Source organism: Amblyomma maculatum, chromosome 1, assembly GCF_055883805.1.
Source record: "Amblyomma maculatum isolate TAMU_Amacu chromosome 1, ASM5588380v1, whole genome shotgun sequence".
In the NCBI taxonomy this organism is placed as follows: domain Eukaryota; kingdom Metazoa; phylum Arthropoda; class Arachnida; order Ixodida; family Ixodidae; genus Amblyomma; species Amblyomma maculatum.
In genome coordinates, this window is record NC_139344.1 from 331937505 (window position 1) to 331951592 (window position 14088).

At 46.9% G+C, this 14088-nt stretch overlaps 1 protein-coding gene across 1 annotated transcript in view; it reads right to left on the reverse strand.

Annotated features, from left to right (window-relative positions):
* LOC146207427 (uncharacterized) overlaps window positions 1–14088 on the reverse strand; it is a 77031-nt gene that overhangs the window by 33364 nt on the left and 29579 nt on the right. Inside the window, exon 2 of the mRNA XM_084587342.1 lies at window positions 120–210. Coding sequence (XP_084443468.1) covers window positions 120–210 — 91 coding nt within the window. The remainder of the gene's footprint in view (window positions 1–119; window positions 211–14088) is intronic.

The window sequence follows — 14088 nt, forward strand, 5'->3', positions numbered from 1 at the left end:
TGCTGGTTGACAACAATTTACTGATATGTTGGCATCCCATTTGTGCATGCCAAGGAATGATGCATGCATTTCATATTGTACAATCCTAAAATGCAGAAAAAAAATACGAGTTTACTCACAAGTTGCATCTGGCGGCCTCACGACAACATATCCTGCTGGTTCTGTATGGCTCGGTTGCCACGCGAAGTTCCTCTTGTACTCAGCGTGCAACTGAAAATCAGAAAAAAAAAAATAAAGCAGAAAAAGAAAAAAAGTCTGAATTTCTCAACCAATCCAGCTTTTGTGGACTAAACAGCATGCTGCACCATAATCGTGTCAACAAATCCTTCACAAATAATTGTCCTTTCTTTTGCTGCAGCTACTGCAAATATAATGCCTAGACTTTCACACTCTGAAGGTGATCTATACAATTTAAAAGCTATGTATTTCCATTTCCTGTAGTCCTCTGTCACACGAACACTTCTGAACACGATCTGCATTCAACTCAATGCAGGTTGAGGTTGTCACATGTCAACTTTCAAGTGCAATCGAGTAGCCACTTCCTCAATCGCTCTCGAGTTTTCCAGCACATTCAAGAGCAGGCATCGCCACCCTCGTCGTCATCTAACACACACAAAGGAAACTTCTCAATGGTCATTCAAAACGGCCATGTAGCACCGAATGCTTCAATCCTTCTTGACAACCTCGATGCAGATGGAGTTCAATAAGGATCGGAAGTGTTCGTGTGACAGAGGTACAATTTGCCTCAATTACTGAACTGTGCTACAGGTTGCTTGATTTAGCTAAAATGTTAGATAACTAATGCAGGTTTATGCATAAAGTAATGATGGTAAGGTTATGTGCACAGGAAAAAGCTAAACCTAACACAGAGACATAAAATGCAGGCAGAACTATACATTAATATTTTGTTGGTAACCTGAATCAGGCGTCCATTCATATTGATTTTGTTTTCACCTTTCGCAAGCAACTTTTCGCAGCTGCAACAGACATTTATTGTTTTGTAACACTTGTTTTCTAACAGGGAAATTTACTCTAACAGAAATACTTCCTCCTTAACTTGCAATTTGATTTGATAGCATTTCAACTACGCAACACCTGAAAAGAAAAGGCAAATTCTATTTTTGCAAGTAGGTAGTCACACCACTTTATCAGAGCTCATGTTGTCACTCTGAGCACACAGATTTGGATCAATATGCAATTCTAATGCACAGCACAATCTACATTTCTGTTGCATTGTTGGTTTTAGCTTGAAGTAGGAATGTAAAGTGCCAAAAAAAAGTATAAGATGCAATTTTTGTCTGAAGTTGGTAGACATGTGCTGAGCACTACATCACTCAACTTATAAAGACATGAATTTTGAATATTTGAATAGTTGGGAAGCTGTTCTTTAAATTCTCATAAAAGGGGGGGGGGGGGGGGGGGGAATGGCTCAACACATGAATGAAATCTGGTTCTGATGAACTGTACATTGTGCACACTGGTTGACAAAATTACACAAACAGGTTTGTTCATTCACAAGCTCCTTTAGCTCAACAAGAGCATTTTTGAGTTGTGCCGGTATGTAATATTCATAACGAATTCCTTTTTCTTTTCTTCTGTAAGACAAAAGTTTAGTAGGAGAAAAGGAAAAGGCTAAAACCCACAAGCTCACTGTAGACACTCCTTTGGGCTTCTGAAGATATTTTCTCTCATCTTCCGTAATAAACATGCATTTACAAAGAACTTTACATTTTTGCTCACACCACTAGCTGGTGGCTTGTTTGCAGAAAGTGCTCACATGCTTTTATACAACCTGATATTTCATTTTAGTGCAACTTAATATTAGCAATAATTAAGATGTTTGCAAGGTGATGTCGGGTTCATGTTGAAAGGATTACTGCGAGCGCCCCAAGCATAAGCAATTCGTTGGGCAGCACCACTTCCTAGCACAAAAGACTTCCTGGAAAGGTTTCTTTAGAACAACAATGCAGCATTACGTTGCAGATGATCATTTTTTTTTGCAACCACATAGGCCACCAGACAGATCGGCACAATGGCACGTTGTACACGTGCTTTATAAAACCAGTCTACCTCTGCGAATTAAAGCAAGGTCCAACATGCTAAAGTAAAGCTTCAATGTGAACTATAATGAGTGGTCGCGATTGGTTCTGACGCGATTCGTTTATTTACACCTCTGTGCAACTGCCATGAGACACACCGCGAGCGGCGTATTATGCAAGAAGGGCGTTTTCGCGTCGCGGCTCATTCATTACATCTGCTGCATCGATTGTAAGCACGCACCTAAAAGCAGCGCCGCTCAGCGATGCCTGCCGTTTCGCCTTGGCCTACTCTCAGGCGCGGGAACGCATGCGCTAAACGGCGGACGCAATTAATGCCCGGACGGACGGAGGAGACTCCACTCACAGCTTAGAGACTCATCAAGAAACAAGGCCGCCAGAGATCAGACCGGCGATTAGGAGACCGGTATATATCCACTGAGAGAGGCGCTGGAGGAAACTCGCTTTCGGTCCCGGAAATGACACTCTACGCAGGGAACGCGCTGGAGGCGAGATCCGGATTAAAGCAACGTTCCGCGGTTCCGCCGTCTCATGTCACGAGCAAAACATTACGCGAGACGTAAACAGACAGCCATCAAAGAGACCTCGACGCAATGTTGTTATTAAAAGGTGGCTTTTACCATTTGACGAAGGCGATGTTTTCAGACGTGCAGTCACTGAGAATGGTCAAGCGAGAACAAGCTTGCCTTGTTCTGTTGCCGTACTTTTTTTCACGAGGCGAGCGACGCGGCCGACATGTTACGAAACGGAGCGGATACTGCTGCAAACGTTCCCCTTCGCATTCATTCGCCGCCCCAGCCGCCGTCGGCGACGTCCTTCGCTGCCGTGGAAACGGGCCTTCAAGAATGAAAAAAAGAAACATCGCGCATGGATCGTTCGCGCTACGCGCTGTCTCTCACCGGGCTGCTCTGTTGAAGACTACGGCGGGCGCGACGTTTGCTGCGACGACGACGGAATTCACGGGAATTTGCAGTGCGCTCAGACGAGCCTCTTATTTGGTTCAGAAAGAAAACAAGAAAGCGTGCGTCCCATATGGAGTACCCGACGGTCGGCGGTGGGGTCGACGGCGTGTTCTTTCCCACAAGGCGGGGTGGACGTTTAGTTAAAATTTTGGACCACAGATGGCGCCACCAGTCCATACGCGCTCAGCTTCCATCATTCTCCGCGCCTTTTATGAACTGTTCCTGACCGTTCGTCTTTATCGACCGAGTCTTGAGGGGGCGGCTTGGTGCTACTGCTTCACTTTCGAAGCGTAGGTGTGCACAGCGCGACCCCCTTAGACGGAAAAGTAAATATTTCTTCCCCGTAGTGAAACCCATATGGTTGCTCCAGCTCTGGCTCCCGAGGCTCAACCAAGGGTACAGATCGGAGGTGCAATCATCGAGAATTCGACGCTTCGGTGGCTTTGCTGCTTTCTTTCGTGCTTACCGTCTCATTCTTCGAGTTTCTTCCATTTATTTTTATTTTTCTTTCGCGTCTGTGACTAGGAGTTGACTGCGATGCATATTTCAGGTGTGAAAATAACTATTTTAGTTTTTTGTCTTCTCTCCCTCTCTCTTTCTTTCCCTTTGTCGCGCCCTTTCGAAGGCGCATTTTAGAACGAATTTGCAATCCCTGAGTGAGGAGCGAAACAACAAAAACAAAAATGAATGGAGGGAAGGAAAAAATTCTCTTGGAAAAAAGGCACTGTTGAGTAATGTTTCTTATATTTTTATTTGAAGGGGGGTGGAGGGCAGGTGAGTTCGCGGGCTTTGTCGCAATAAACCGAAAGTCACTACCTAATCCAGAGGAAATAAAAATTAAACTCGCGATATTTGCAGTTTGTAGAACCGAGTAAAAGCAAAGAGAAAATGAACTATTGCAAACTCCAGAAGAAGTCAAAGCCGTGCACTTTCCAGGGGCATCGGACCCAGGAACTCAATCGCTTTGTTGCCAAATTATGCGCTTAATGGTGTGTTAGCGCAACCATTCTGCTTTTTTCGCGAAGATAAAATAGGTTTAGCAAATGAATCCTCGACCAACAGTAGATATACAAGTAGTCAAGGAAAAAAATTCGTAAAGTGAATTTCACAGGAAACCTCGCTGAAAGCGAGAAAAACGTGAATTACGCCATGGACACGTACGATTCTTTTTTCCACACAGGAGTCGCATACTCCATTGGCCGCATTAGAAAATAAATGCGCTAAAGGCATATGTTAAAACGAGATGCTCTATGTTAACACGATGGCGTTAAAGGCCCCGTCTTCAAGAAAATCGGTGCCATGAGCTAAAACGGGCATGACTCTGTGACATGGCTGGCTTGACAGGTTGGTAGTGTGACGTCACGAGGCCACATGAGATAGCCAAGTTGGCGAGAAACATACCGGGACCCCTTGGATGTTAAACATGCTAATCCTTGGCCACGCAAGCACATTCGTACGGCTTTTTGATTAAAGCGGGGCTTTATATCTCTGCCGAGTGGCCTTTCACATAACATGGCCTTACTACTCTACATAATGTGCATGCACACGATTAGTGAAAGAGCTGCAAACGGGAGCATGTAACACTGTGACGTCATACCCTCACAATAGGAGCTTAAGTGCACCCCCCCCCATCCCCCCCCCCCTCCTTTTTTTTTTTTGTTTTTCAAAAAAAAAAAAAAAAAGCCGAAGGTTAGTCTTATTATGTTTAGGGGAGCCCCCCAGGGCGTCGACCTGTAATAAGCGAGCAATTATTAACATCCCCTCAAGCGCAGCCAAACTGTTACAAAGAAAAGTTATGCAGCTTCACGGAAACTTCGTGGTTTGAGAAAAGTTCATCTTGGTCTGGGACGGCTTGCATGCACCCCGAATGGACGCTTAAAAGACGAGAGAGAGAGAGAGAGAGAGAGAGAGAGAGAGAGAGAAACCGCGCGAAATTTGCGAAATGACCACCCACCGCCATCGCGCGAATCAAGGCACCCTAACCACCATATGACGCGCGCTTGTGGGAGTGGTGCACGCGCTCTGCAGTCGCACGTAGATTTCCGCATGGCGTGTGTCCAGTAGAAGAGTTGCTTTTTGACGCTGACAAGCATTGAAGTTTCCTATTTAATGTGAGATACATAGATACGATGAGGTGTCTAACAGCGTATGCCTGTCCTCTCTTACCCATTAATTTTCAAAGTACATTGTCAAGTCTTTGGATACATTTTTTTATTTATTCTTCCTAAAATGGTCCTTCGCAGGACATTACAAGGATATTACATTACAAATGCCCCGCACATCTTGGACAAATAACTGCAGGTGGAACGACGGGCTTGTATATATATATATATATATATATATATATATATATATATATATATATTTTGTCTGCCTTATAGCGCGTTTGTCTTTCGGTTATATAACATTCTCGAAGTGTAGTGTTCGATTGAATACAGTTTGCGAAAGACTTGCATAGAATGTAATTTCACCGGGGGCGCCTTGTCCGGTGGCAGGCATTAAAGTTCATAACATTATCAACCTGGATTGTCTGGTAACCTTGAATTTAGCGCTCTTTTGTCGCAGATGCGAAGATGGCCTTGTGAAAAAAATAAAAAGAAAAAAAATGACGCAGAAGATAAGCAGCTTTTCCTTTGGCGTAAAATACACGTTAAGACATCCTGTCTAAATTTGGCAACCACATAGGGCTTTGAAAGCTTTAAAAAAATAAAACCTAGTGGACGCCTGCGTACGACTTAGTCGATCTGTGCATTGTAATATAAAGAAGCACTGCCGTGAACTCGACAGTAAAAACGGCGAAGCGATGTCGATGGAAGGTTTACATGTGTAGTTAAGGGCCCGATTGCTAAGAAAAGTACACGTCCATATTAAAACTCATTCGCAGCACGAATAAAACAACGACAAGAAGAAAACACACAAGACAGGACGAATGCTTCACTTCCAACTCTCGTTGTTTTATTCGTGCTGCGAATGGGTTTTAATATGGATCATTACCAACTGGCCCAAACATCGGTGTTATTGCACAGTACACTTCCCCTTATGTATATGTGCCGACTTCTCCAGTTGTTTTACTTCTCGTTCATGCGTTCTTCGTTTTGCGAAAAATGGTTCGCACAGTAATGACAACGCATATTGAACATGGTACCACACGCAGGCCGGTGTAGCAGGTGCCTTAACTAGTAATGGTAACCCAGCTTCTGAAAAAAAAAAAAAGAAAAAAGAAACCTACTGTCCCACTCCACCCCAGTGAAGCCAACTGAAAACTATTGTGAGTATCGTGGCCTAGTCTGTAGTATTTGTTTTTCGCTCTCCACGTAAAATTATTAGTAGAGTTTAATTATCTAAATTCCGAATTAAATTCAGGGGTAAGTAAATGCAGAAGTTGTATATTGCCTTGAAAAACATGTCTAAAATGTTTGCATCAAGGCAAGGTACTGTTAACGTAAAATACTTTTCTTTTAGAATTAAAAGGCAATTAACTCGCAGAGTTAGTAAGCTCCTATGTAAAGCGATTACATCACTTCACGTCCCAAGGTGCTTTTCGGAGAGCGAAATCTGCATTTCTCTGGCGCGCTATCATCGTTCACCGACGGGGAGTTGCATGTGCAACAAACGAGGAATATGCTCCGGCAGCTGTTCACGTGGCGGCTTCCGTGCGGTCGCTAAATAAAACTGCGTTAATGGTACATTTCCGCACGAATTTCAACCAGCTATCTCATAAGACGATCTACAACCACGGATTTGACGCGTTGCTCCTGAAGCCGACAATTAAAAAGTGCGCCAATTAGATTTCATCGAATAATCAAATTTGGCGAGTAAAAAACAATTCCGGGGACACCTAACCTCGGCCTTCGAGGGACATACAACGTTAATGCCTCCCGTCGGCGACTGACATTGCAGATCCTTAACCCCGTACCGATCACTTAATGACTAACACTTCTCGCTTAACTGCTGATTCCCAGTGGCGTAGCGAGGAAGTGCGGGTGGTGCGCGCTCGAGGGGTGTAGCTAGCTGGGCAGAGAGAGGGAGGAAAGGGCGGAGGCGAAATAGGTTATTGTGTTAAGACTCAAAAAGGCGGCATTAGTGCCGCTGAGACACTGACTGCCAAGAGTGATCTTCGCGTAGAACGAATTATTCTCTTGTGAGGAGTGCTTGAAAACACATGCCTTAGTTTATTCCAGAGACTCATCAATTTTAACGTTGGACCGGGCCTGTGTACGAGCATGTACCCTAGTGTTATGGGGTTGTTAGGGGCCGAGCCCGAAAGACGTCTATGCCCGGGTCACCAACGTGCCCTGAGAAGGGCGCGGGATGAGGCGCCCAGAAAGGAGACTGTACACATTGCTAGCGGGAGACAAACTGGCCCTCCTCGCTGTACGCGGGGAGAGCGTTTATTCACTCTTTCCCTTCCCGCTTCTTCCCCCACGCAGACCGGTTCGGCTGCCGTAGAGGAGACGCTCTGGCGGGGACACATGGGAGGGATCGTCACACTCCTCCCTCTCTTATGAAGCCTGCAGCACAGCACAAGCGCACAACAATGTCTTGCTTGTCTTCTAAAGTCCGTAGTAATCCACAGGCTTCCGAACCCGCGAAGACCGTCGAAGCTGGCGTTCCGAGGGGATGCCGCTTGACCTTTGAAAGCGCGCCGATGCTTTTGTCGGCGGCTCGGTACTCGAGCAGGGATACGGGGAAGACGGGGGCGGCGGATCGTTGACCGCTGTCGCGGCTGATGCCGGAAAATAATCCTCGTCGTCGTAGGTAATGGCAGGCGTCGTTTTCGGTCGCACATGGTCCGCGTGTCTATTCCACAGCGTTCCGTCTTCAAGCTCTACCTGAATAGACGAAGAACTTGTGGGACAATTGACGGTACCGGAAAACCAAGATGGGCCTGGTCGGAAGTTCCGAACAAAGACGCGCTCTCCTGCTGGAGGCAAAGTGCTTCTCCGTGCGTTTCTGTCGGAGCGCACCTTTTGCCCTAACTGCTTGAATTCCATGCGTGCTCTCATGTCGGGATGCACTCGTTGAATGGGAGTTTGCAGCTGCCTGCCCATAAGAAGCTGTGCAGGAGGGGATCCTGTAAACGCGTGTGGCGTGGTTCTGTATGAAAGTAGGATCCTGTCAATGTTGGTCTGGAAGTCTCCCGGAGCCGCTTTTTTTAATTTCCCCTTAATTGTTTGTACAACACGTTCCGCTGCACCGTTGGACGCTGGATGGTATGGTGGGATCAGGATACGTCGAATGCCGTTCTTGCTTAAGAAGTCAGCGTATTTCTCGCTGGTGAATGCGGTGCCGTTGTCAGAGACAATGATGTCTGGAAGTCCATGAGTTGCAAATATGTTTCTCAGGCATCGGATCGTGGCGTCCGCTGAAGGCGTACGAACAGGAACCGCCTCTACCCATTTAGAGTAGGCGTCGACTAAGACGAAGAAGTAGTGGCCTTGAAATGGACCACCGAAATCCACATGCCGTCTCGACCATGGTTTCTTCGGAAATGGCCAAGGATTCGACTGTGCTTTCCGTCCCATTCTCTGATGTTCTTGACAGGTTTTGCAGAGTTTCACCTTCTTTGTGATGCTGCTGTCGAGTCCATCCCACCAGACATGGCTTCTTGCAACTGCTTTCATTTTCTCCACGCCTGGGTGGGTTTCATGAAGTAGGTCGAGAACTTCTGTTTGTAGTTGCTTGGGAACGACGACACGTGTTCCTCGTAGAATGCAGTTTTCGTGCACGCTAAACTCAGTGCGGTTCGTCTGAAATATCGCCCACTCACTTCCTTTTGGCAGCTCATCCCCAGTAAGTAGCGCACGACGTACATTTGATAATACAGGATCACGATCTGTGGCTTTGGCAATGGCGGATGGCGAAAGAAGTCGTGGATACGCATTTTCAAGCATGAAAATCTCAGCAGGCTTGGGCACTGCGCCGGGCTCCGTAGGAAGCGGTAAACGGCTCAGCGCGTCGGCGTTGCTGATGCAGGTGCCAGGGCGGTACATAAGCTTGTACTTGTACGCTGACAGAGTAATTGCCCAGCGTATCATTCTGGGTGATGATCTATCAGGAATAGGCTTGTCTTGCCCAAGGAGTCCCAGAAGAGGCTTGTGATCCGTTATCACTTCGAAATCTTGACCCCATAAGTACTGATGGAATTTCATGACACCGAAAATCATGGCAAGGGCTTCTTTGTCCAGTTGACTATAATTCTTCTCTGCTGGAAGAAGGCTTCTCGATGCAAATGCAATGGGATGTTCCCCAGTTTCATCTCGATGTGCGAGGACTGCTCCAATACCGTACGGTGAGGCGTCGCAACTGAGAACAATTTGCCTTGAGGAATCAAAATGCTGTAGTACCTGCGCAGAGGTCAGTAGTTCTTTACTTTTCCTGAATGCTTGTTCCTCTATGCTTGACCACTTCCATGCAGTTTCTTTTTTAAGCAGGAGGTTCAAAGGGTGAAGCACTGTCGAGAGGTTAGGCAGAAAACGCCTGTAAAAATTAATTAGTCCGAGGTAGCTTTGAAGTTGCTTGATGTCCTTCGGACTCGGAGCATTAACGACAGCTTCTACTTTCTTTGGTGTCGGCTTTAGTCCATTTGCATTTATGACATGGCCAAGATACTCAACTTCTTGAGCTAAAAATGAACACTTTGCAAGCTTGAGTTTGAGACCTGCTTCTTGTAGCCGCTGTAGCACACTGGCAACGTTCTTTAAGTGATCTGCCTTGTCTAGACCCGTTACTAAGATATCGTCAAAGTACACAGTGACGTGCCGCATGCCCTGTAACAAATTTTCCATTTCTCTCTGGAAAATGGCTGGCGCTGAAGCTACTCCGAAAGGCAGTCTAGTGTATTGAAAAAGGCCTTGAGGTGTGTTGATTGTCACAAGCCTCTGTGAGTCGGTATCAAGCTCTACCTGCTGGTAAGCATCTTTCAAATCTAGCCTTGTGAACTGTTGGCCTCCTGAAAGCTTCGCCCACAGGTCTTCGACTCTCGGCACAGGGTACTTTTCCAGCACTGTTGCAGAATTGATTGTTACTTTGAAATCGCCACATATGCGCACGCGGCCGTCTTGCTTGAGCACAGGAACAATAGGGGCTGCCCAATCTGACGTCCTGACGGGCGTAATGACTCCCTCTCGTTGCATTCTTTGCAACTCTTCTGCGACTTTATCTTGAAGCGCGAAAGGAATTGTTCGCGGCTTGAAAAACTTGGGGACTGCATCTGCCTTGACAACAATTTTCGCTTTCACGCCTTTCATTGTTCCAAGTCCCTCTGAAAATACCTCTTTGTATCGAGCGAGGAGCTTATCAATATTTGTAAGGGATTCCACAGCTCTGACGTCATTTAAGTCAAGTTGTAGCGCGCTGATCCAATTTCTCCCGAGAAGAGTCGGACAGTGATCAGGAGCTATAAACAATGGCAATGTAGCCTCTCTCCGTCCGAATTGGACTGGCACGATGACCTTGCCCCTAACGGGTGTAAGTCTTCCGCAGTAACTTTTTAGTATCACGTCTGAAGGCTCTACTGGGAGATCGGGAAATCGCTCTTGAAATGCAGTTTCACCCATTACGGAAACGCTGGCCCCTGTGTCCAGCTCCATCCGGAGAGACCTGCTTGCAACTTGTAAAACTGCAATGAAGGGTGGAATTGTTTGCTCGCCGTTCATTTGCCACGTCTCGTAGACCTGCGGCTTGGGGGCAGAAACATTCTCATTGCTTCCAAGACTATGCACGGGCTGCTTTTGTTGCCTTTGTTTGCCGTACTTATTCGACACGTTCTTCGGCGTCGTGTCTCTAGTCTTCGTAGAGCGGCATACTCTTGCTAAGTGCCCTATCTTGCTGCAAGCGTTGCACCTGGATTTGGCATGCTGGCATGCTGTCGCGTAATGTGGTTCTCCACAGCGATAGCAGCTTATTGTCTGCTTCATCTGAGCTCGCATTGCAGTGTGAACTGTTTGAGCTTCGGCCCTCTCCTGCGCTTGCATCAGCATGCTTGAGTCAGTTTTGGCAGTCTCCATTGCAACAAGGATTTGTACTGCTGACTCGAACGTCAGGTTTGGCTCTTCAAGCAGGCGCCGCTGCATTGGCGCATCGTTAATGCCGCAAACGAGTTTGTCCCGCAGCATGTCGGAAAGGAAGGTGCCGTACTCACAGTTCGCCGACAGCTTTTTTAGTGATGCCGTGTAGTCGTTGACGGACTCATCTGGCTGGCGTTGGCGACTGTTGAACTTGAAGCGGCACACCACCACTGAAGGCTTTGGAATGAAGTGGCTGGAGAGTACGCTGAATATCTCGTCGATGGAGACTTGGTCGGGCGTCTTGGGCGTCACTAGGCTCCGCAGCAAGGAGTATGTGTTGGGTCCGCAGCACGTCAGGAACACAGACCTTTGCTTTTCCCCGGGAACGCTGTTGGCGTCGAAAAACAGCTTCACACGCTCCAGGTACTCTGTCCAGGCTGCTCCTTCCCCATGAAACGGCTCCAAAACTCCGTAGGTAGGCATGGTTGCAGAAATTGTAATGCAATGCCTTAAGTTTTACCTCGTCGCCAGAATTGTTATGGGGTTGTTAGGGGCCGAGCCCGAAAGACGTCTATGCCCGGGTCACCAACGTGCCCTGAGAAGGGCGCGGGATGAGGCGCCCAGAAAGGAGACTGTACACATTGCTAGCGGGAGACAAACTGGCCCTCCTCGCTGTACGCGGGGAGAGCGTTTATTCACTCTTTCCCTTCCCGCTTCTTCCCCCACGCAGACCGGTTCGGCTGCCGTAGAGGAGACGCTCTGGCGGGGACACATGGGAGGGATCGTCACACCTAGAAACACCAGCATTAACCCGGCACCCACCGGAAACTCCTGCGCGGGAGAGTGACACCCGTCGGCGGCCGTACCACCGCATCGCCTCTTTTTGTGCACGTGCAGTTCACTCTCCTTTCCTAAGCGAGCCCGCCGGCAAAATTTTGTCTTGTTCATTTATCTCCTGTGCCCTTCTCGCTCCTCGGCCCGGTCACACATGCGCATCACACTTTCAAAACGCCGAAAGGCACGGAATACCTGTTGCTCGGTGGAATTACAAGTCTGATCACTAAGCGCCGACTAGAAAAAAAAAAAAAAATAATAATCAGAAGGGCACTTTTAGCGAGGCCAGCTACCTTAAAAGGGGAATTGAGAGTGAATGTACCCAGAGCGCTCACGTAGTACGTTCTGCGGTTCTTACTTTCAGAGCGCAGCTCTTCAGCGACCGTTCCTGCGTTTCGCGTAGCCGTCGCCGTCGGCCTCGTAACCAGCGCCGCCCCCCTCTCAGCCCCCCCAGCCCAGCCTCCCTCTTCCTCCGTGGCGGTGACTGCGCGTGCTCCGATTGATGCGCGCGCTTCTGACAATGGTGTCGACCGATTCTCATGAAGCCACTTTTAATCCCATTAAGCCGGGGTGAAACCTCTTTCATATACCACAACCTACATTGCCACGCACACGCAAGCAGATCCAAGGGGATTATCTACGACGTCATGAGACTTCGACAACGCTTTTAGCTGCAGGGAGTCCTTCGAGGACCGAAAGCAACATTTCTTTCTTTTTCTTTTTTTAGTAGTGCCTGAGTACGTATATCATTTCTTCATTCTCCTTCTTGTAACTGATTCGGCTTTGTCGCAATACTTCAAAGCCGGGCAGGCAGAGCAGCCTCTGCAGGAAAGAAAGGAGACCGCTGCAAGACGTAAAATATTTAGCGAAGCTACACTACGTCACCTGCTATACTTATCGGCACCCATTCCCCGTTTTCTAGTTGTTCATCATAATTACTGCGATTCAGTCACCTGAAATGCACATAGGCGTTATCTTCAACCTTTATTTACATATATTCATCAACGATACACATCTGCTCACTGCATGCACTCGTTCGCCCGGTCGGCGCGACACGCCTATGCGTCGCAAAAATAAAATAAAATAAAATAAAAATAAATAAAGAAGGGATGCAGTGTCACTGGGTGAGGTATATGAAACCAGCGCACGGGGCTCAAACCGGTGTGCCGACCACGAAATATTGTGAATAAAAGTATTGCCATGTGCAGAAATTCGAATCTGAGCTAGTCGACTCATGCAGCCCAAATATAACATCCATCTAGAGTCAGCTGTGTTTCTCCTAGTTGGTTGTTGTTTTTGCACTGACATACTTTCGACAATTTGCTAGAAATGCCAATGTAGCATCTAGCTGAAGGCAGTTCGCTACCATGGTTCACTGCACTTCAACCGTTAAATATTAGAGCACACCTCGATGCCTGTTTTAGACCACAAAAAGGTGTTGTCGACTTTTCGCTAATTATGCGGTTGAAAATCGCGCATATTAACGGAATGTATATAGCATCGTTAGCTCTATTAAGTTTTCCGCATTCATGTCGACTGTCGTCGACATTATGCCTAAAAAATAACGGTGAACTGCGAAAAAGAACTAGAACTGAAAAAGGGCGGTCAGCACAAACAAAACAGCAGGTGGAGTTAGCGTCCCAGAGCAGGTCATTTATTATGCCACTTTCCAGACTCACAGTGCAAGATGTGATGTCCATTTCCAAGTACAAACACATCTTTACTGTTCAAAACTTGCGAGCCTACAAGCATCGCGTATAATGTCGGCACAGAGTGCTGCCCAACAGCAGCTGGGCGGCCACCGATGATTGATTCTAACGTTGGTGCATTTCGGAACGCAGTCCTGCATATGGTATGCCGTAATTTCCGGGATACGATCCACACTCGGTGTACTGTCCGTTGTGCAAAATTCTAACAAAAAAAAAAACAATTTTTCATTAGATTGTTTGCATCTTCCACCTAATCCGACGGCGTCAGGAGTGCAGTCAGCGCATTAATAGAAAAAAAAAAAAAACATCAATTTGTTATGTACGCTCTCTTTTTAAACATCATCACTGAATTTCTACTGCTCTCTTTTTTCTATCCAAAAACTCGCGAGCATGTTATCGAAGTAAGGCGTCGATTATCATGCACATTTCCACTCCAGGAAGACACATGTGATCGATATTCTCCGAAACTGGAATAATGCTGACAAGCAGCTTGCGTTCACAGACAGTGCAGTTATGA